The sequence below is a fragment of the Acinonyx jubatus genome, chromosome D1 (assembly GCF_027475565.1).
Source record: "Acinonyx jubatus isolate Ajub_Pintada_27869175 chromosome D1, VMU_Ajub_asm_v1.0, whole genome shotgun sequence".
Lineage (NCBI taxonomy): Eukaryota > Metazoa > Chordata > Mammalia > Carnivora > Felidae > Acinonyx > Acinonyx jubatus.
This window is the reverse complement of record NC_069390.1, coordinates 98303697-98326630: the sequence shown is the minus strand read 5'-3', so window position 1 is coordinate 98326630 and position 22934 is coordinate 98303697. Positions and strand designations below refer to the sequence as shown.

The 22934-nt window shown below is 47.3% G+C and overlaps 1 protein-coding gene across 11 annotated transcripts in view; it reads left to right on the top strand.

Moving 5' to 3' along the window:
* The window catches only part of CEP164 (centrosomal protein 164), a 66857-nt gene that overhangs the window by 8330 nt on the left and 35593 nt on the right, over positions 1 to 22934 (top strand). For 8 of the 11 annotated variants that reach the window (XM_053204059.1, XM_027036597.2, XM_027036600.2 and 5 more), the window contains exons 3-8: positions 1877 to 1988; positions 10861 to 11065; positions 13291 to 14934; positions 17791 to 17946; positions 18356 to 18490; positions 19113 to 19190. In XM_053204059.1, coding sequence (XP_053060034.1) covers positions 1877 to 1988; positions 10861 to 11065; positions 13291 to 14934; positions 17791 to 17946; positions 18356 to 18490; positions 19113 to 19190 — 2330 coding nt within the window. The remainder of the gene's footprint in view (positions 1 to 1876; positions 1989 to 10860; positions 11066 to 13290; positions 14935 to 17790; positions 17947 to 18355; positions 18491 to 19112; positions 19191 to 22934) is intronic. The other 3 variants (XM_053204060.1, XM_053204056.1, XM_027036601.2) reach the window with 3 other exon arrangements.

Sequence of the window (22934 nt, the reverse complement as noted above, 5' to 3'; positions counted from 1 at the left end):
CTGTTTACTTCTTTACTGGTTGTTCTACTAGAAGAGACCATTTCTCTTACTCATGGCACATAGGAGGCACTCAAGAACTATTTGTGAAATCAGTGAATAAGTCTCTGGCTAGCCAAATTTCAGCTGGTCCTTTGAAAAAGTGCTTTTTCTTTTCTAGTCCCCAGGTATGCCAGCCTCCACATTCTCTATTGAGAGAACCCATACTGGTTTTGCCTTTCTGGCCAGGGGTATTATCAGCTGGAGCATTGATGCCCCTGGGGTATTTATTTCATTATTCCTGGTGGCTCTGGTGACCTATTCTAGCAGTTAGCTCATCTGCCTTTTCCCCTGTAGGTGAGGTCGCTCTTAGCTCAGTATGTATCTCTCCCCTGTTCCTCCAGATCTCTGGCGAAAGAGCTTTCTATGCTTGGTTCCCAGAGAGTATTAGAGTCCATAGGACGTCACAGAAGTGGAAAAGAAACAAATCCCTTCATGGAGTAGAGTCTTCAGAGAGTGGAGAACAAGGCTGATAGAGTATCATCTCACTTTCTCAGCTCAGCTCTCCCCTCGCCTTGGGCGCTTTCCCTCTGCTCCCGGGGCGCACAGTGCACATCTCCATTAAAAGCACATATCCCTCGGTTTGTACTCTGTTCATGTGTTGGTAAGGTCCCCGAGGGGCTTAGTCTTCTCTGGTTGTTCAGTCCATGCTTGTTGACTGAGTGACGGGCACTTTTGCACCAGGGTTTTGGAGCTTGTGTCCCGGTAAGGCTGCCCTCATTCAGGATGCTTCTGGCTGCGGCTGTGGGGGGTCTTCCTGAGGCCCCTGCCACACGGACGTCTTGGTCTTATTGTTTTGCCTTTGTCATACTCCGCTTCGCATTATGTTCTTGGAGTATGGCAATAGCATGCCTGGATTCGGGTGTGTCATTTGTAATTTAAGAAGACAGAATTATTTATGTTTATTATTTATATTTAGAGACATAACACCTGCTCACTTAAGGAAACTTGGAAAGTAAAGGTGAAGGAGAAAAAAAGTTGTCTAGGAAAAAAACCTGTTTTTCCTTTATTCTCACACTCAAAATGCTGGCACCAGGTGTGTGTGTGTGTGTGTGTGTGTGTGTGTGTGTGTGTGTGTGTGTGTTTCTGACACTAGCTGTGTGTCCTACAATTCCACTTCAGTTCCTGGAGAGAGCATCAGATCCCACAGGTTAGGGGCTTGGTCATAGTCTGAAGACTGTCCCCAACTTCAGACATCAGTTGCAAGTCCCAGGTTGTCCCTGGTACTTCTGACCAACGATCTATACACCAGAGTCCCTGTCCCCCTCCTTGGGTTTGATAATTTGCTAGGACAGGTCCCAGAACTCAGGGAAACACTTAAGTTGAGCAGTTTATCATACAGTAAAGGATACGATAAGGGATAGAGCTGAAGAGCCAGATGAAGACATACGTAGGGTGAGGTCACGTGGATGTATTCACCAACCCAGAAGCTCTCTGAGCCCCGTAGTCTAGGGATTTTTATAGAGCCTTTTTCACCAAGTCATGATCGATCGTCAACTCACTTTTCCAGCCCCTCTCCCCTCTCCAGAGAATCGGGGTGAAACTGCAAGTTCCAAGCTTCTAATCACGGCTCGGGTTTTCTGGTGACCAGCCCCCATCCAGGAGCCCACCCAGAGTCACCTGATTGGAAGAAAAGAGGCTTGTTACTCAGGAAATTCCGAGGGTTTTAGGAGCTCTGTGTCAGCACCTCGGGTCAAAGACCAAATAGTAACAGGAACTGGGGGCGGAGACCGACACTTGTATTTCTTATTATTTCACGAGGTTGACTGTGATTCTTTTTCTCTTTTCCATCCACATCCCCCACTTTGTTACTTTCTCATCATCCCGCCTCTTCCTGCAGAAATTCTTGAATTTGCCAGAGAGATTGGTATTGATCCCGTCAAGGAGCCGGAACTGATGTGGCTGGCCCGGGAGGGCATTGTGGCCCCACTGCCTGTGGAGTGGAAGCCCTGGTAAGTCAGCACGGATGTAGCCCGCGCCTGGCACTGGAAGTCAGCTTTAATTTGCCACCTTTGTTATTTCAAAAAAAATTTTTTTAATGTTTATTTTTGAGAGGGAGATACAGAGCCCAAGCAGGGGAGGGGCAGAGAGAGAGGGAGACACAGAATCCGAAGCAGGCTCCAGGCTCCGAGCTGTCAGCACAGAGCCCGATGTGGGGCTCGAACTCAGGACCCGTGAGATCATGATCTGAGCCAAAGTCGGATCCTTAACCAACTGAGCCACCCAGGCACCCTGATGTGTCCTGCGCAGAGTTGGGGACAGCTATGGGCCATTCCTCTGCTGTGCTGCCTGACACTTTGGGCCTGAGCCCAGGCCAACTTGACGGTCCCTGTGAGGGGTTCAGCACCAATATCCAGGGTCCTGGGAGCTGCTGCCTCGTGTCAGGTCTTGCAACACCAGCATCTGCTTTGGGCCTGGTGGGGAAGTGTCACTGTTGCCCTTTGCCGACTGATACCGAGAGTGACGATATTGAAACCCCTCAGTGGGTCCAAAATGGATGCTGGTGCTAAAGAGGTTTGTGGTGAGGCTACACAGACTGGCAGAGGGTTTCGTCCCTCTTGGCAACCCATCCTGAATTTGAGTCCCGTGCTCATGAATAGGTTCCCGTCTGTGGATTCGGTCACCTGTGCAGTTTCGCTTTGAGCTCTCTGCACGTACGGAGCGGACTGGCTCGGGTTGTCTCAGTGAAACAGAGGCTGATGGGGAGGAGGCTGACGGGGTCTCGGCATCCTCTCCCACCCTCGGGGGCGGGGGTGCGTGTTCGCTGTTGTGCACGCTGGCTCCAGCTCGGCTCCCTAAAGTGAGTGCCAGAAGTTTACTTCCCGCTCTGGTGCGAAGTCCCCAGTTAGTCCCCACGGTCTCCAGAGTCCTCCCTTTTGCTGCTGTTGTACAGTTTTGCACGCAAGGTATAATATTCCGTTCTTACCCACGCCATTTAATGCGTTGGCCATGCTTCAAAATGACCGCAAGTGTGGCCTCACTCGTCCGTGCTGAAGAATCGTAAGTTATCCTTTCAGTTTCTCACATGGCAGGCTCCCCGCTCTCCTGATCTCTGTAGCAGCGTTTTCCTTGGATCTCCTCCAGTTTCGTGACACCTCTCGTAATAAATCCGTCCGCGCTCTACACTCTTCCAGGTGCTGAGCACTCGTGGTTGTGTTTGTAGGATAAGTTTGTAGGATAGCGGTTTCTGTTCTGTTTCTCCTATCCACCCCGATGCCCACATTTGCCTTATCTAATCATCTCTATCTACTTTGCCTTCGTTTTTAAGTTTGTATATATGTGTGCTGTTTGCTTTTGGATACATTTTCTCATTAGAAACCACATGAGAGGGGCGCCTGGGTGGCCCAGTCTGTTAAGCGTCCGACTTCGGCTCAGGTCATGATCTCACGGTTCATGAGTTCAAGCCCCGCCTTGGGCTCTGTGCTCAGAGCCTGGAGCCTGTTTCAGATTCTGTGTCTCCTTCCCTCTCTGCCCCTCCCCCACTCACGCTCTGTCTCTGTCTCTCTCTCTCTCTCTCTCTCTCTCTTGAAAATTAAACATTAAAAAATGAAGTTCTTATTAAAAAAAAAACACATGAGAAATAGAATCAGTATAGTAACCTCTTAATGTACACATACTCAATAAATAAATGGCTTCAGTGTTTGTAAAAAATAAAATGGTGAGTGGAAGGTGGGAAACTGTCATTGGTTATTGAGCCAGCCATGTGCCAGGGTCACACCTACCACCTTCATGTCCCTGCTAGGGGTGGTCAGCACTTCTTTTCCAAATTGACTATTAGGTCTATGGACGGGTTATTTCTGGATTCTCTGCTCTCTTCCATTCATCTGTTTGTCGGTCTTCATACCAGTACTGCACATATTGTCTTGATAACTGTAGCTTTATTATAGACGTTGAAATCACGTAGGGTAAATCCTCCCACTTTGTTGTCCATTCGCAAAGTAGTATTGTAGGTCCTCTGCACTTCCATATGAATTTTAGAATCAGCTTGTCGTTTTCTACAAAAAAAAAATCCTGTGGAGATTTTGATTGGAATTGCATCAAATCTAGAAATCACTTTAGGAAGAATTGACCTCTAGAACTTTATGGAGTCTTCCAACCCCTGAGCAAGGGTCTGTCTCCATTTATTTGGGTGGTTCTTTGGGTGGTTTTTTTCTCTAAGAAACGTTTTGTAGTTTTTAGGGTACGTGCATTACCCATATTTTGTTAGATTTACTAAGTGGTCTATTTTAAATCGTATATGTAAAAATTTCCTATTGCTTGTTGCTTTTATATAGAAATAAAATTCGTTTTTGTATATTGATCTCATAGCTGGCAACCTTGCTAAACTCATTTCCGTCAGTTCTAATAATTTTGTAGATTCCATAGGATTTCCTACATGCATGATCACATCTTCTGTGAAAAAGACATTTTTACTTCTTCCTTTCCAATCTGAATACCTTTTATTTTTATGTCTTTCCTTACTGCACTGACTAGACCCTCTAACAATAGAAGTGGTGACAGTGGACATTTTTGCTTTTCTCCTCATCTTAAGGAATTGAGTATGATGGGAGCTGTAGGTTTTTGTAAATGCCTTTTGTCAGGATGAGGAAGTTCCCTTCTATTCCTGGCTTGCTGAGGGTCTAAATCAGAAAGGATATTGGATTTTGCCAAATGTTTTTCTGTACCTATTAATAGGATCATGTGATTTTTTTTCTATTTCGGTCTTACTAGGGTCAGTTGTATTGATTGATTTTCAAATGGTAATCTGACCCTTACATTCCTCGGATAAAGTCCACTTGGTCATGATTATATACTATCGGATTTGATTTTGTAAAATTGTGTTAAGTATCTTTGTTCTAAAAAAATAGTTTGAAGGGGATGAGGTAGATAGAGTTTGGGCATTTTATTATTCCTGATTTCCAATTTTATTTATTCATTCTATTTTGTGTTACAAGTTGAGACCTTGTTTCTGGCTCAGTAAGTGATCCTGTTTATGTAAATGTTCTAGGGATGCTCGATAAGAATGTAGTGTCTCATTTTTGGATATAGGGTTCTGTAAATGTCCTTTATATCAATGTGTTTTCATATATAGATGTGTTTATGTCTTCTGTGTCCCGGTCCCTTTTGTCTGGTCTAACTCTGAATAACAGTTTAGTTGAGTACAGAATTGTATGTTGAGTACGAACAGCCCTTGGACAATATTATGCACCCTTATCTTCTGACTTCTGGTTTTGCTAAAAAGACACGTTTTCTTGGTCTCATCAGTTATTTCTTTGTGGGTAGTAAAATTCCCCCCCTCCCCCTTCCCCAAACTGGATGTTTTTATTATTTTGTTTTTATCTTTGGTGTTTTGTAATTTCACTGCTGTGCCACGTTTGGATTTATTTTTGTTTCCCTTTTTTTTTAGAGTTCTGTTCTTTCATTATGGATTCTACTCTTTTTGTCCCTACAGTAATTTTAGATGTAGTTAATTTTAGTCTTCTTTTGATTATTGTACTATGCCAGGTTTCCTTGCGTGCCAATGTTTCTCTTTACTGGCACTGATTTCCTTTCGCGGTGAATTGTCTCCCCATGGGGTTTAATTATTTATTGTGAGTTTTGTGAATCTATCTTCTGTAGAGTTATTTTCTGTGTCTCATTCCTGGGTTGTTGAGTGACTTTATGATAGCTTGTGCCACGGATTTTTCAGTGGGTTTAGTACTAAATTTTTACATTAATTTTCTGACTTGGGATTTCCTTACCACAGTTTGGATTCTATGTCTATATGTATCTTGGAGTTTTAATTTTTTGTGAAAGTTGATTTCGCCTGCCTAGACCTGGATTGCTTCTTTGCCTGCTAGGTTCTTCTATTCATGGAGCCAGCAGCCTTAAGGGCCCAGTGATATGCAAGGGTCTTGCCCCTGGTTTCCCAATTCATGAAGGTCTAAGGCCGTATTTTGTGCCTTTCAACCGGCATTAAAACTCGGGTTTTGGGGAGCCTGGGTGGCTCAGTCGGTTGAGTATTGGACTCTTGATTTCAGCTCAGGTCATGATCCCAGGTTCATGGGATCGAGCCCCATGTCAGGCTCTGTGCTGAGCGTGGAGCCTGCTTAAGATTCTCTCTGTCTCTCTGTTTCTGTCTGTCTCTCTCTCAAAACAAAGCAAAACAAACAAATAAATAAATAAACAGCTTTTGAGGGTCTCTGTCCAGGTCAGACACCAGCCTTGACCTATCAGTTCACATCCTTGTTATTCAGATTTCACATTTTCTTTCTGTTTCTGGCATCTGAGAATTTGGCACTAGGTGAGGAGAAGTCAGATGTCTTCTTCAGTTTGGGTAAACATGTTGCCTGAGGTTTCGTATGTGTGTCTTTATTTATTTTTTAATGTTTATTTATTTATTTTGAGAGAGAGAGAGGGAGGGGCAGAGAAAGAGGGGGAGAGAATCCCAGCAGGCTACACGCTGTCAGCAGAGCCTGATGTGGGTCTCAAACCCATGAACCGTGAGATCATGACATGATCCAAAATCAAGAATCTGATGCTCATGTGGATGGAACTGGAGGGTATTATGCTGAGTGAAATAAGTCAGTCAGAGAAAGACAGATATCATGTTTTCACTCATATGTGGAACTTGAGAAACTTAACAGAAGACCATGGGGGAAGGGAAGGGGAAAATAGTTGCAAACAGGGAGGCAAGACGTAAGAGACTCTTAAATACAGAGAACAAACTGAGGGTTGATGGGGGGCTCTGGGGAAGAGGGGGAAATGGGTGATGGGCATTGAGGAGGGCACTTGTTGGGGTGAGCACTGGGTGTTGTATGTAAGTGATGCATCACGGGAATCTACCCCCAAAACCAAGAGCACACTGTATACATTGTATGTTAGCCAACTTGACGATAAGTTATATTAAAAAAAAAAAATCTGATGCTCAACTGACTAAGCTACCCAGGCATCCCTGTATGTGTGTCTTTAGAAAAAATTTCTAGGATTTGCAGTGGTGTGTTAAAAGATGTACAGAATTTAAATATTGTTAATCATACATTACCTTCCTTTATAGTTTAATAATTCCTCCAATAATGGTACATATGGTTGTTCATTTAATAATATTATCAATTAGGGGTGCCTGGATGGCTCATTTGGTTAGGCATCTGACTCGATCTCAACTTAGGTCTTGATCTCAAGGTTGTGAGTTCAAGCCCTGCGTTGGCTTTGAAGCCTTTTTAAAAAAAATTATCAATTAAAAAATTGTCGATTCCTCCAAAATGATGAGTACAAAAAAATTGTTGATCCAAGGACAGGAAATTATGCCTGATCATTTAAATTTGCATTTCTCAAATCATTCATAGAGTTGAGCTGGCCATCTGTTGGCCATTTGCTTATTTATATTCTTTGCCGTTTTGTCTGTTGGGTTGCTTATTATTATTTTTGTTGAGAAGGTAAAAGTGATTTTTCTGTGGGTTTTATTTTCATTTAAGCATTAAAAAAAATTTTTTTTTAATGTTTATTTGTTTTTGAAAGACAGAGACAGAGCACAAGCAGGGGTGGGACGGGGGGGGGGGGGGGTGGGTGGGGCGGGGAACACAGAATCTGAAGCAGGCTCCAGGCTCTGAGCTGTCACACAGAGCCTGACGCAGGGCTCAAACTCACGAACTGCGAGATCATGCCCTGAGCCGAAGTCGGATTCTAAACCGACTGAGCCACCCAGGTGCCCCAAAGCATTTTTTTTTAATTTACATCCAAGTTAGTTAGCATATGGTGCAACAGTGATTTCAGGGGTAGATTCCTTAATGCCCCTTACCCATTTAGCCCATCCCCCCTCCCACAACCCCTTCAGTAACCCTCTGTTCTCCATATTTAAGAGTCTCTTATGTTTTGTATTTATATTATTTTTGCTTCCCGTCCCTTGTGTTCATCTATTCTGTGTTTTAAAGTCCTCATATGAGTGAAGTCACATGATATTTGTCTTTCTCTAATTTCGCTTAGCATAATACCCTCTAGTTCCATCCACGTAATTGCAAATGGCAAGATTTCGTTCTTTTTGATTGCCAAGTAATACTCCATTGTATATATGTACCACATCTTCTTTATCCATTCATCCATCGATGGACATTTGGCTATTTCCATACTTTCCATACTTTGGCTATTGTTGATGGTGCTGCTATAAACATGGGGGTGCATGTGTCCCTTCGAAACAGCACACCTGTATCCCTTGGATAAATACCTAGTAGTGCAATTGCTGGTTCGTAGGATACTTCTATTTTTTTAATTTTTTGAGGAACCTCCATACTGTTTTCCAGAGTGGCTGCACCAGCTTGCATTCCCACCAGCAACAAAAGAGATCCTCTTTCTCTGCATCCTCGCCAACATCTGTTGTTGCCTGAGTTGTTCATGTTAGCCATTCTGACAGGTGTGAGGTGGTATCTCAGTGTGGGTTTGATTTGTATTTCCCTGAGGATGAGTGATGTGGAGCATTTTTTCCTGTGTCGGTTGGCATCTGGATGTCTTCTTTGGAGAAGTGTCTATTCATGTCTTTTGCCCATTTCTTCCCTGGATTGTTTTTTTTTTGGGTGTTGAGTTTGATAAGTTCTTTATAGATTTTGGATACTAGCGCTCTTTATGTCATTTGCAAATATCTTCTCCCATTCCATCAGTTGTCTTTTAGTTTTGCTGATTGTTTCCTTGCTGTGCAGAAGCTTTTTATTTTGGTGAGGTCCCAATACATTTTTGCTTTTGTTTCTCTTGCCTCTGGAGACGTGTTGAGTAAGAAGTTGCTGCGGCCGGGATCCAAGAGATTTTTGCCTGCTTTCTCCTCGAGGATTTTGATGGCTTTCTGTCTTACATTGAGGTTTTTCATCCGTTTTCAGTTTATTTTTGTGTATGGTGTAAGAAAGTGGTCCGGGTTCATTTCTCTGCATGTCGCTGTCCAGTTTTCCCAGCACCACTTGCTGAAGAGGCTGTCTTTATTACATTGGATATTCTTTCCTGCTTTGTCAAAGATTAGTTGGTCATACATTTGTGGGTCCCTTTCCGGGTTCTCTATTCTGTTCCATTGATCTGAGTGTCTGTTCTTGTGCCAGATTTTTCTGTGTATTAATCTTATACTACTGTTTCTACTATTTTCTCCCCACCTCCTGTCTTTTAATTTTCTTTGCACTTTCTTTTTTCACACTGAAATTATACATTTTTTTGTACTTTTTTTTTCCAGGTGAAACATACATAATGTAAAATGTACTGTTTCAGCCAGTTTTAGATATACAGCTCAGTGGCGTGAAGTAAATTCACAGTGTTGTGCAAGCATCACCACCACCCATTTCCAGAACTTTTTCATCTTCCCAAACAGAAAGTCTGTTTCCATTCTGCCCTTCCCCCCCAGCTCCTGGTAACATCGAATCTACTTTCCATCTCTGTTAATTAACCTATTCAAGGTCAAATCAGTGGGCCCACGATATTCAGCCTTTTGTGTGTGGCTTATTTTACTTGATATAATGTCTGCGAGTTTCATTCATGTTGTAGCAGGTGTCAGTAGTTCATTCGTTGCCAAGACTGGATACAGTTCTAGTGTATGTATGTACTACCTTTTGTTTATTCATTCATTTGTCAATGGACATTTGGGCTGTTTGCACCCTTTGACTTTTATGAGTAATGCTGCTGTGAACATGGGTGGACAAATAATCTGCTTGAATCCCTGCTTTCCTTTTTGGTATATATCCAGCGGTGGAATTGCTGTGCTATATGGTCTCTTTGTTTTTAATTTTTAGGAAACTAGTGTTTCTCACAGCGGCCACACCCTTTTCCATCCCCACCGACAGTGCTCGAGGTGTCCAATTTCCCCACATCCTCCCCAGCACTTGTTATTTCTGCTTGTTTGGTAATAGCCGTGCTAGTGGGTGGGAAGTGATATCTCCCTGTGGTTGTAAATTTCACTTTCCCTGATGTTTAGTGATACTGAGCATCTTCTCATGCACTTATCTGTCATTTATTATCTTTCTGTCTTTCATCCCTAATATTTTTCCTGCTTACTTCTGCATGTTTTCTCTTTTATTAGAATTGAGATTGAGCTTGAACTCACGACCCCAAGATCAAGAGTTGCATGTTCCACTGACTGAGCCAACCAGGTGCCGCCAGACTTGAGTCTTTCTATTGAGGAACATGGGCTGTCTCTCCAACAGCTTTTTCTTTTTTTCTTTTTCCTGACTTTTCAGTGAAGCTTTATAAAGATTTTGTACATGTTGGATTTATTCCTGGGTATCGTGTTTTTTGTATTGCTATGGTGAATTTTGTTTGTTTGTTTTCTGTAGCTGTCCCAATGAATTTTTGATAATGGTGGCTGGAATGCATGGCTTATTTTGGACTTGTCCATGTTGAAACACAGGTTCATGAAATGCACCTTTACATTAGTTTCTTTTGTTGATCTCCACTGGCTTGGATCGTTATTTCTTAGGAGATTGGAGTCTTGTGTAAGACCAGAGCTATCACAATGCCTCTTTCTTCCTTGGACCATTTATGAAAATATTAAGGAAGGTCAATCCTAGAATTTATCTTTAAGATCCCATAGCATCTGTACTTATCCATCTCAAACCAAGTTTATTCCTAGGAACCCCAATGATTGTACATTTTCTTCTAGAGAAGTCATTAGCTATTCCAGTCCTTTGTTCCTATCTAAGTTAACTCCTATACTAGCCAGAAGGTACCCTTTCCTTCTGTGTTAATCCTCTCCTGCGTCCCCCGTGTCTTCTCTCTCCTTCTGTCCCTCTCACCCAGTTCTTCCTTCTTTTCTGTCTCCTGGCCACTTTTATTCTCTTCCTTTTTTTCCTAAGTAGCTTTGGACCTGAGCAGGGACTAACTTCTGACCTCCACTCTCTACAGCCAGGACATCACAGGTGATATTTACTATTTCAACTTTGCCAATGGGCAGTCCACGTGGGACCATCCCTGTGACGAGCACTATCGGAACTTGGTGATCCAAGAGCGGAGGAAGCTGTCAACTCCAGGAGCCGTTAACAAGAAAGACAAGAAAAAGAAGAAGGAAAAGAAAGACAAGAAGGACAAAGAGACCTCCAAAAGTCTGCTGGTGAGTCCATGGATGCCAGCCCCCAGAGAGCTGGGGCTGAAACCTCAGGGGATATTGGGAACCCCTAGGTGTTTACAGCTGGGAAGTTCAGAACAACACCAATAACACATTGATTGCTTGATACTACATCATCTCAGTTATGCCTGTCTTCTGGCAGATTTTCCTTTAGCTTCTGGAAGTTCTTATCGTCTCTGGAAAATTCTTTTCTCCTCCCCCCTCCCCCTGGGAAGCACATATTATGTAGGAGGATTATCGAGAAAGCGCACTTCCCTGAGGATGTTGCTTTGCAGCAGTCTGAGAAGGGATACCGTCTACCCCTCTGGAGAGTGGGGGACAGGGGGGCAATTGACAGAGAACCTAGATGAGTGGAGTGTCTTTCTTCTTTCAGAGCCAGGCCTTCCAAGTGTGGTGCAAATTCATAGATGTCAGGTGTAGCCATAATTCAGTTGTCAGAAAGCCAGTGCCTTCAAAGTCGAAAAACAAAAGCTTTGGGCTTTATCCACTTTTGTGGATTGTTCTTTTTTGCCATTGTCCTTTGGTAGGGGTGCGTAACTGAAATCTGATTGCAGCGTGAGCATCTTGGTCTCAGGTAGCTTTTTCACTCTGAGTTGAAAGTGCTCTTTCCCCTTATTTTTATTTGTCCTTCCAGTATGTCTGAACTTAAGAAGCAGAGTTATTGCCCTGGGTTTATAGGTAGAGAAGCTAAGACTTGGAGCCATGCTGATGTGAGGGCCAGGCTCTCCCAGAGCGCTCTGCCGGTTCAGGGGATCCTTCACCAAGGTGGGGCGCAGGTGGGGCATGTTGAGGAGAGGGAGGCACATAGGAGCTCAGACCAGCCAGGTGGGGGGCATGAGAATATCTTTTCAACCCTCTCACTTGTCCAGTTGATTTGCTCTCTGTCTGCAGTCTGTTTCCCACCAGTGCCTGTGTTTCAGTGAAGATTTCCATCTCCCTTTCTTCCTTCCTTCTCAGGGTGTCAAGTCTGGCATCGGATGGTTGGTGATGAATTAATCCTTTTCAACACTTCCAAGCTCCACAGATACTCTTCCCTCCCCTGTCCTCCCCCACCTATCACTACTCATGATTCCAAGAAATAAGATAACAAGCCCGTCCCTCCAGATAAAGAGGACAAGTCATTTCCAAATCGGTTGAATTTTCTAATGTTATGTGTTTCAAAGGCAGAAGGTGGATAACGGGCTTTTCACTAACCCAGGACTACCTAGTGCCTGGGCAGGCTCTGGCATGAGTAACGGTGAGAGAGGGGACCAAGCAAGGGTTCTGGGGTGGAGGGTCAGGTGACAGAGTTCTGGGTGTGTGACTGAGCGCGTGGAACTCCCTGTAAAAAGGATTCCTTCTGTGGAGCTGAGGACGATTGGGAAGTCCTGGGCTGCCAGTCTGGCTCTCAGGCTCAGGACAGTGCCTCAGACCTGGGTTTGTCCAGAGGGCAGGCCTGAGCCAGGTGGGTGACCTGGGCACAGGTGGCTTGGGCTCTCCGGAGGTATGCGTGCACAGGCCGGCTGGAGCCTACTGTGAGTGTTTGCAGGGTGAGGTTTATCGTTCAGAGTTTCTTCTAGACTCAAGGTTTTCTGTCTTTGTGGACCTCTCTTGAGCAGTGCCAGTTCGTGTCTTTGCCAGAAGACCTTGACGGAATCCCCAGGGCCCCCCTCTTTGGCTGTTTCCCTTCTTCTTTCCCTTCTTAGACAATTTCTGGTAGCCCTTGGTAAGGCTGGTGGGTTTTATAAACTTAACCAGTCACAGAACTGAGAGCTTGATGATCCTTTAGAGATAATCTGGTTGGTGATTCTGACAGTTGTTAGTAGTGAAGCCCTGTCTTCCAATCATTCCTCTCTGGAGGTCCAGCATGTCCAGAAGTGGAGCTACCCCAGATGAACCTGGGGGTGTAGGTCTTAGTGACGCCCGTTCCCCGTGACATGTACACTCTTGTGGCCTCCAGGGCACAATGTGCAACGAACCTGCAGTTTCCATGAAGCAAGGTTTGTAAGCCACTGATCTGGTCCAGCCTCCCCTTTATAGATAAGGAAACTAGGGCCCAGAAAACAATGAAGTCAGAGGGGGTTTCTGGCTTCTTTTCCCCCTCCTGGTTTGTGTTTTACTTTAATTAGAGGGTGGGTTTCTGCTAAGGGCTTGCCGAGGGCTGAGGTAGCAAGTGTAAGTCAGAAGTGCTCTGTCTCAAGTTTTTCTTGCATGTTTATATACCCATCTAGGAGACACAGCCTGAGCAGGGACTTCTGCCGCCTCCTTCCTTTCTCCGCGGCCCATCCCCTCTCCCAGCACCTGGCCTTGCTGATCTGGACCTAGACCAAGAGATGCAGGCTAGAAGCGAGGGCTCCTTTAAGAAAGGGAAGAGCCCGTGCATGCTGGGTGACATCCCCTCGCCTCTCATGGGCACCCTGCCCAGCAAGCTTCAGCCACTCTCCACGGGCCAAGCTTCCCGAACCCACCACATCTTTGCCGGCGTGGAGAAAATCTTAGGCAGGGCCCGAGCCCAGTGCAGAACAGAATTGGGTGATCAGCAGGGTCTGGGGAAACCCCAGAAGCTGACAGAGAAAATCTACCTGGGGTTTTCAGACCCTGAAATAGAAGATCTGGAACTGAGGACCAGACAGCAGAAGCCCAGTGCTCTGGGCCCTGAGAATACCCGGCCCTTCCAGATTGGGCAGGATGTGCTGGAGAGCAGGTGCCAGGCCTCTGTCCACTCAGAGCTTTCTGAAACCATCAGAGGTTTGGGCCACATGGCCAAATGGGGCTCCACTGGCCCCGGTGGGGACAAGAGCCAGAGCCCCATTCGCTCACCATCCCCTGAGGAGGAGCCCTCTGGGTCCCCCTGTTCCTCTGACCACATGCTGCCTACCAGGAAGAACCCGCTGCTCTTGTTAGATCATGGCCCAGCTGAAGGCCTGAGCTGGCAGGGAGTCTCTGGAGAAGGTGGGAGTAGGGGCAGGGGGAGGAGGAGAAAAGAGCCCCCAGGACTGTGGATGGGACAGGTGTCCAAGCTTGTCGACAAGGATACCCCCGGCAGCTGCAAGGAGACAGAACCCAGTGACCCTGAGGCTCCAGGGGCCTCAGCTAAAGATCCACCTCGGGAACTCTTCCTATTGCCACCTGATCGGCTGGCGTTAGAGCCGGCCCAGAGTGCCCCTTCAGGGAGTTCCCCTGGAGGGTACCCTACCAGTGAGAAGAGACAACCCCCGGGGTCAACAGACCCCCCCGAAGAAGACAGGAAGCCTAGTGGGTCTGAGCCTGACTTGGAGAGCAGCAGCCTGGCTTCTCACCTTGGCTCTCAGATCCTGGGTGAGGTGCATAACCTCCTTTGGGACCTGCAGAGCTCTCAGGGATCTGGGTGGGGCATGGGTCAGGCGGGTCCCGGCCTGAGAGATCAGCACTCCAGCCCCTTTCTAGCGTTCCAGGTGTCCCCCATGCAGGGGTCTACTGATGAGTGTTCTGAGAGCGAAGACTACTCTGAGGATCAGAGGTTCTACCAGGACATCCTGCATATGGTCAAGATCTCCAGGCAGCTGGAGGGCCTGGGGCTGCCCGAGAGCACGCAGGAGATGCCACGTAAAGACATTGCCAGCAGGGTCTGTTGCATGGCAGCTGAGTCTTCCACGATATCTAGTGAGGGTGAGCACGAGGCCATCAGAACCATGGAGAGGGACGCGAGTTTTCTGACTTGTGGCCCGGAGGTGCTGGCGTGTCCTCTGGAGGCAGCTCTTGCCCCTGCTGGGCAGGAGGCCCGTCAGCAAGCCGGTTTCCAGCCAAGCAGCAGCCCCCTCAGGCAGGGGCTAGTCGAGCTGAGTTCCAACAGAGGGCTTGCTGCAGAGTCAGGCACGACGCAGCTTCTCAACCAGGTAGGCTTCTTAGCAAGCATGGCCCGTGGGCCTCAGTGAACTTGGCAGGGAGGGAGCCCGTCGAGTTGACGTTGGACTTGAACTCGGTGAACTTGGCAGGGAGGCAGCAGGTTGGGTTGACTCGGCCATCAGGCCTGCTTTCCTGTTATTTGCTCTCCCCTCGTAACTACTGATCCCTGAACTACCCAGGCTGGCCATCTTGTGGGGTGACGTGTATTTCATGTTTCTTGTACCCATCACCTGCGAGACAGCGGCTCGGGGTATCTAGACTTCCCTTCCCTGGAGCTAACTGTATTTCACAGATGGGTCATAGGCTTTGCAGATGATCAGTTTTGAGGGTAAGGTGGCACTGATCTTGGCACTCACGCAGGATCTACGTACCTTCCCAGGATTTGGGAAGACTTTCTCTTCGGGTGATTATGGACAGAGGCTTCCCAAGTGGACACCGCACCCCTAAGCTCTGAATTTAGTCCCTTGTGGGAATCCCACGGAACTGGAGTGTGAATCCAGTCATGAGGGGCTGAAACCCAGCATCTCCGTACCATCCCGCGAGCTGCTGTTGCTCCTGGCTTCCCAGGGTTCCCAGAAGCCATGTGAACAACCTGTGTCAGGCTTGTACAGACCTCGTTGGTACCGTCACTTCCTCCGCTGCTGGGATTTGCCAAAGGACGGTGCTGTCCCTATCATCCCAACCCCTTTGTCCCTTTAAAGAGTCACACCATATTCTTCATTCAGAAGAAGTCAAGTTGGATCAGAGACCACAGGGGTCGCTCTGAATTTCCCCAGCTATTCTTTTGCTGTTGCCCAGCTGTGGCTTTACCCAGTTGTTCCCTCTGGTTTCTAATTGCTGGCGTGCCCTGGTTCTCTGTTAGCTTTAATAACTACTGTAGCACTATAAATATCGGATAAGCTGCAGATGATCCTGAAAGTTTTAATTAGCCCAACGGCAGCAAGTTTATCCGCTCCGAAGGACAACGCCACGTACAGCCCATAGTCAGAGTTAATGGCCAGCTATAGAAGATGATCAGCTAGGAGCCAGGAATGTGTAATTTCCCTGCTAACCACTGATTTGGTAAAGGCCTGGGAGAACAAAGCCCTCAGCATGCCTGTCTCCCTCCCTCCAGCCCCCAGCACGTTAGCAAATTAGCTATGGTGGGAGTCTGTACTTTTCCATAAATACAGTGTGGGAGGAACTTTGGTTGCTGATCTGCTGGGGCTGGTTGGGAGGGCTGAAGTCAGGACGAGCGGGCCCAGTTTGCCCCCAGTTTACCTTAGAGAAGCCTTTCTGGGCTCTTCTCTGCCACAGCCAGACGGTGGCGTAAAATAGCAGCTTAGAGACAGCCCTGGGCTCAGTCCCATATCTGCGCCCCCCTTGCTGCCCTGTGACTTTGGGCAGGGCTCTCGATCTCCCCAATCTCCATTTGTAGGGACTGTGGCCTCGGGTTGTTGTGAGAGCAGAATGAGAGGTGGCGCAGAAGGGGCTTAGCCCGGTCCCTGATGCTGGCTTATGTGGGCCAGCCTGAGCGTTATGCGTTCCTTCTCTGCCTAACGGAAGTACTCTGCAGCAGGCCAGGTGGTTGGGCAATGGTTCGGGTGTTCAAAGGTTCGGGACTTCACCCCCCTTTCGGAGGAGTGTCCGATCCCCTTCCCACACAGAAAGGGGCCCCGCTGAGACCCTGCCCGGTGGTCTGGCTCTTTGAGCCGACGCTGTGGATGAGAGACGGTGGGCCACTTGTGCTTCCTCAGCCTGACCTCTTCTGGCCTCCCCTTTCTCTTCTTGGTCTCCTTGGGGTTAGAGGGGAATGGTTTCGTGTTGTTTGATGCGTCTTAAGTTTGAGTAATGAATTTTAAAGAGGTCTTTGTAAGTTGTCCCCAGAATGCTCTCCTTGCCCCCTCTCCTAAGCCCGGGCTCCAGCTGCGTGAGTCCTCTGTGAGTCCCTCTAATAACAGCCCTTTCACAACATCGGTGTAGCCCCGGCCCCCTCACATGTGCTCCTCACATTCATGAGCCCTTTTGAACTTCCCAGCACACCTTGCTTTTTAAGCGGCAAGGCACTCATCATCTCCATCTTGCAGATGAGTAAATTGAGAATTCAGGAGTCTGGGAGTGCGCTGAGGCCTTGCCAGTTCTGACTCCCAGCCTGGTTTCTTTCCCTGTCCTCGTTAGCCCGAAGCCTTCGTTTGGCCAGCATGAGAACAGGGAAACTGGGGGCCAGGCTCCTTTTAGCCACCTCCTCATCAGTGGAGCAGGCCAAGAAAGTTCTTCTTTTGCCATTAATGTATTTTTTTTCATAGTTGCTGTTTATTTTAATCAAAGTAATACATGCCCATGTCAAACAAAGTCAAGTAGTACCAAAAGGTGGCTAACGAAACCCAGCAGTTCTCTGGGCGCACATGCCCCTCCCCAGAGACCACTGCTTTCTTCTCGCGGTACTTCCATATTTGTAACTAATACGCTTCGACTGCTTTTGCTTGGTTCATCAGTTTTAAACTTCATCTATTGAGACTTCTCCCTCTGGTAGATGAGGCTTTTGTCTCTGCCCTCCCTCTGCCCCCCCACTTCCTACGTGGCTTCTGAAAGGGGAGCAGAACCCTCCGCAGCATCTGCCAGATGTGAGACGACCGTTAGCTGTGCGCTAGCAGCAAAGTTAGGGGAATCAGCAAGCCAGCCTGTGATTTCTCACACAGTTGGCACAATGGTAATTTCTGGATGTTGTGTTTCATTAGCAGCCTCTGAACGGAGGTGGTTTAAATTTGAGCGGGCAGGATTTAGATGTTTTATTTTTATATCTGCTCTGACACTCCGAGGGCCACGTGGTTTCTTGGGTTTGTAACAAGATGTTTTGTGTTGCCCAGGCCCCGGGCTCCTCATTAGCCCCAGTCCACGTCCCTCTTGGGGGCCTGGCTCCCTTAAGAGGCCTTGTGGATGCCCCGGCCTCTGCTCTTCGTGGATCGCAAAGCGTGAGCCTGGGGGGCTCAGTGGAATCTGGTCAGCTTGGAGAACTCACGCTGGTAAATGGTTTTTTTGTGTGTGTGTTCAGTGTATTTAGTTCCTGTGGGGACTCCGTGTGTCATGCTAGGATCTGTGGCCCACGGATGATAAAGAGAGGGCATGGGCTGAGCCCTCAAGGTTCATAATCAAGTTGGGAGGGCAAATCACACTGGTGTGATGCTGAACGTGGACTCTGGGCTGCAGAGGACAGGCCCACGCCATGGGGACTGCAGTGCTGACTTTCCCATCCGGGTAGCCGGGGTGGTAGGAGTTGGAAAAGGGAGGGATCCGTGTGAGCTGGGTTTGCCGGGGTCGGCTTCCTGGCTGTGGCAGACTCGTGCTGGGAGACAACCAAACCGAAAGAGAGTCGGGCAGGCATTCTGCAGGTCTTTCTGGTGTGTCCCTTGACTTTTCTTCTCTGCTTTGGAGCCTCCACAGGGTCTCAAGACTTCTGCTTACACAAAGGGTCTCTTGGGCTCCATCCATGAGGACAAGAAAGCCCTCAGCCTCTTGGCTTTAGGGGAGGAGACCAACGAGGAGGATGAGGCAGAGAGTGACAACCAGGTAATGATGAATCCTCTTCCTGGCCTGGGAACCCTTTGTCCTGTTTAGAAAAGTTTTTTTTTTTATTGTGGTCAAATATATATAACATGAAAGTTACCATTGTGATCGCTTTTAAGCGTGCAATTCAGTGTGATACATCACCACTCTCCATCTCCAGGACTCGCTCAAAATCCTGAACTGCAACTCTCTACGCATTGAACAGTAACTCCTCAGCGTCCGGTCTCCTCTCGTCTATGTTCTGTCTTTAATTTGCCTATTCTGGGTATCTCATTTAAGTGGAATCATACAATATTTGCCACTTTATGTCTGCCCGTCTTTTACATAGCATGTTTTCAGGGATCGTCATGTAGCACATATGGCTGGGTAATTCGTTGTCTGAATGTGCCACATTTTGTTAATCCATTCATCTGTTGATAGACGCTTGGGTTGTTTCCACCTTTTGGCTGACCTCTGCTGCTTTAAAAATAAGTCAAGTGGTTTTCTAGCCCACAGCTTCATTTCTTGCCCAATCTATGTACCTCCTAGGTCTGACCCAGAAAGCAACAAACAAGGAGCTTCTTGGCCTGCATCCTGGGCTGACCAGCTTCCTTGACTTACCCCCTGTAATTGTGTTTGTTTTCAGAGTGTCCGCAGCTCAAGTGAGCTTCTTAAGAACCTGCACCTGGACATTGGGGCGCTGGGGGGTGATTTTGAGTATGAGGTAAGAGCCTGAAGCCCTGTAGACAATGCCTCAGCCTGGTATGCTCCTCCTTCCTTCTTAAGCCTTTCTCCTTGTGGGATGTGGATTTAGAAGGAGAACCATCTTGCCCCAAAGCTGTCTAGATGGGATTTCTGGGATTTGGGGAAGCACAAAGGGGGAAAGGAATTAATCTGTTCACTCATTTGTCAGGTAACCACCACTGGTTGAATGTTTCCGCATGAGGCACTTTGCTGGGCGCCGTAGGTCACGCAAGCCTAGGTTAGATGTAATTACTGCCCTCTAAGGGTTTACAGCCTCACAGAAGAGAGACTTAAATTATTGGAAAACAGAATAGAGTGCAGTGAGGCTGTAAGGAAGGTGAGAGGGGACTTGAGGGTCTCCAAGGCACGTGGATCAACCAGGAAAAGGCTCTGTTGGGAAACTGACCTGTGAGGTGTGCCGGGGGGAGGACGACACACAAGGCTGGCCAGGCAGAGGTGAGTGGGGAGGGAGAAGCCCACACGCAGGACACTGCACAGGCAGAGGGTGCAGGGTGAGTTTGGGGAAGGTGAGGGCGTCTCTTTCGGCTGGCGTACAGAACGCACGTAAGAGGTGGCCCATGGAGGTAGCTTGGGCTGGGTCACGGGGGACCTGAACGCCACCTGAGGAGTTTGAATGGGGTTACCCAGGCACTGGGAGCCAGCAGAGGTTTTGTAACAGAGGCATTTCGTCCAGAGTCTTGACAGTGGTTGAATGTCGGCCACTGTACTGGGCCCGGTGGAGATACAGGTGTCGGTAAGATGGGTTTGGGCTGGCCTCGCGGAGTTTGCAGCTGGAGAGAGAAAGAACACTTGGTACTTGGTGTTTAGTGAGCACTCAGAGTTGAGTAAATGACTGTCCAGGCAACCATAAAGCAGGGCAGTATGTGCAAAGGGCTTGGGTGCAGGTGCCCGCTTGGGGTGAGCTCTTCGGGGGAAGAAGTTACTTGCCTGGAGATCAGGAAAAACTTGAATAGATGACATTTAACCTGGCTCTTGAAGAGTAGGTAGGTTTTAGACATGGGGGTGTAAGGGATATTTTAGGCAAGTGAACAGCTTGAGCAAAGGCGCGGGGCCTGGGAAATGCAGACTGTGGACGGGAATAGCTTCCAGACTCTCCCCACAGTAGTCCTGTCGCTTCTGATCTCTGTCCCCTGGTCTGTCCTCTGTTGCCACCAGAATGTTCTTTAAATCAAACAAAACTCAAAACTCAGCATGGTGTTGTAATACTTACAACCTCCCATTGTGTTTTTCTACTTGAAGAGGAACATTCCCTACTAGATACCCTTTGTCTAATAACTAATATTTATTAGTTTTTAAACAGTTAGGATTTCTCCCCATATTCCCTAGGCATTCACACAGCCAGTAAATCATCAAGTCAACAGCTCAGATTTCCCCAAACTTTTAAATACTGATAGCAGGCTGAATTACGCTGTTCACAAGTCTAACATATAAAACTCTTTGACAGGGGTGCCTGGGTGGCTCATTCAGGTAAGCGTCCAACTTCGACTCAGGTCATGATCTCACAGTTCATGGGTTGGAGCCCTGCGTCAGGCTCTGTGCTGACCGCTCAGGGCCTGGAGCCTGCTTCGGATTCTGTGTCTTCCTCTGTCTCTGCCCCTCCCCTGCTCGTGCTCTGTCTCTCTCTCTCAGAAATGAACTTTAATTAAAAAAAAAAAAAAACAAAAGAAAAAACGGGTGGCTGGGTAGCTCAGTCAGTTAAGTATCCGACTTCGGCTCAGGTCACGATCTCACAGTCCGTGAGTTTGAGCCCCGCGTTGGGCTCTGTGCAGACAGCTCAGAGCCTGGAGCCTGTTTCAGATTCTGTGTCTCCCTCTCTCTCTGCCCCTCCCCCACTCGCGCTCTGTCCCCCTCTGTCTCAAAAATAAATAAACGTTAAAAAAAACCCCAAAAAACAAAAAAAAAAACCCAAAAACTCTTTGACATACTTGAAACACTTTTAAGACACTGACCACTCACATTTTGCTAGAATGATCACAAAGCTGACCGGTAAAGCAGCAGTGCCTGTATCATAGATTTAAGTTTCTTTTCTTATTATCTCTTACTATGTCCTCATCATCCTTTATCATAACTCTTATTGTTTCTGACTCTTGCTTCTTGATCTTCAGCTCACCTCAAGAACCAGAGTTAATGTCTTGGTGGGCAGAGATTGCAGATGCTGGCTGACAGGCCCTGGGTTGTAGGGAGGCCTTCCCCGGGTGGTCCAGCTCTAGCCATTGGGCAGACCCTGTTTTTATTGGTCCTCTATTACCCCAGAAACTGTCCAGATTTTTGGCTGTGCACAGATAGGTTTTTTAAAAAAAATTTTTTTTTAATGTTTATTTTTGAGAAACAGAGACAGAGTGCAAGTGGACAGGGGCAGAGAGAGAGGGAGACACAGAATCCAAAGCAGGCTCCAGGCTCCGAGCCGTCAGCACAGAGCCTGACACAGGGCTCGAACTCACAAACCATGAGATCATGATCTGAGCCAAAGTCGGACGCTTAAGCAACCGAGCTACCCAGGCACCCCTAAAAAATTTTTTTTGATTTATTTTTGAGAGAGAGAGAGAGAGGGACACAAAGGATCCAAAGCAGGCTGTCAGCACAAAGCCTGATGTGGGGCTCAAACCCCAGCTGTTAGATCATGACCTGAGCCGAAGTCAGTTGCTCAACTGACTGAACCACCCAAGTGCCCCTCAGATAGGTTTTGATGGTGACTTTAACACTTTCTGTGAAATGTGACACTTCCCTCCTGCCCACCCCCCATCTTTATCATCAACCTGATCTGTGTTTACTTTGAAACTGTTCCCTGTGAGTGGGGCCTGGTCTGTTTGCACTGCATCCAAAGCCTTCTCTGTGTGTTTGATTCCCTGAAATGACAACTTTGTTTCCTCTTGCCTGCCACTAAGACCTTACACTGCTGATGTGAGCAGTAGCTCACGTGTGGAGCCTAGAAGGATGACCATGAACTGAAGAGGGGCATCAGGGGGACCTACTGGCTTTTGGAGGAAGTAGAAGAAAGTCTCCAGGAGACTGAGCACATTGGGAGTAGAGACTCTGCCCTATTCATGTGTACATGGCCGGCTCTGGCCCACTGCTTGGAACCTAGGAAGCATGTGGGTATGTTTTGCTGAGTGGTTGAGAGAATGAGTAGGTTAATGAATGAGAGTGAGCCCTGCCAGAACAAGGAGGGGATCCCTTCAGGTTGTATGGTGCTTTTTTCTTCCCTTGGCTGTCCCAGGTCCTGACCAGAGTGGATACTCCTGCTGTCAGCGGGTGGATTGAAGATCCCACTGTGGATCAGTCATGGTGCACTTAGACTTTGGGCTGATTTTTGCTTCCTAAATGTCAGCAAAAAGGGGATCTTTGACATGTCCTGGATTTCCAAAAGCTTCCTTCTGATGATTATATGCTCCTTTGGGGGGAGTGGGAGCCTTTAAACATATTTTTTATGACCTCTTTAATAGAAATAGACAACTCAGCAGGGGAAGTGTCTCTAGCATCTCAGCAGATTTCCTTCTTTTGTCACATGGAGTGTTGGGTTCCTGTGGTCTAACCCTGGGAGGAGGTAGGCGTTTCCAGGCAGAGAAAGAAGGGCAGGGCTGAGGATGAACAGGGGTTTCAGGAGAGACAAAGCTGCCTCTGTTTGGACCACACCCTTTGAAAATGGCGTTTGTCCCAGTTTATAGACCCTGGATCCTCTGAGCTGCCCCTTTCTTCCCGCTCT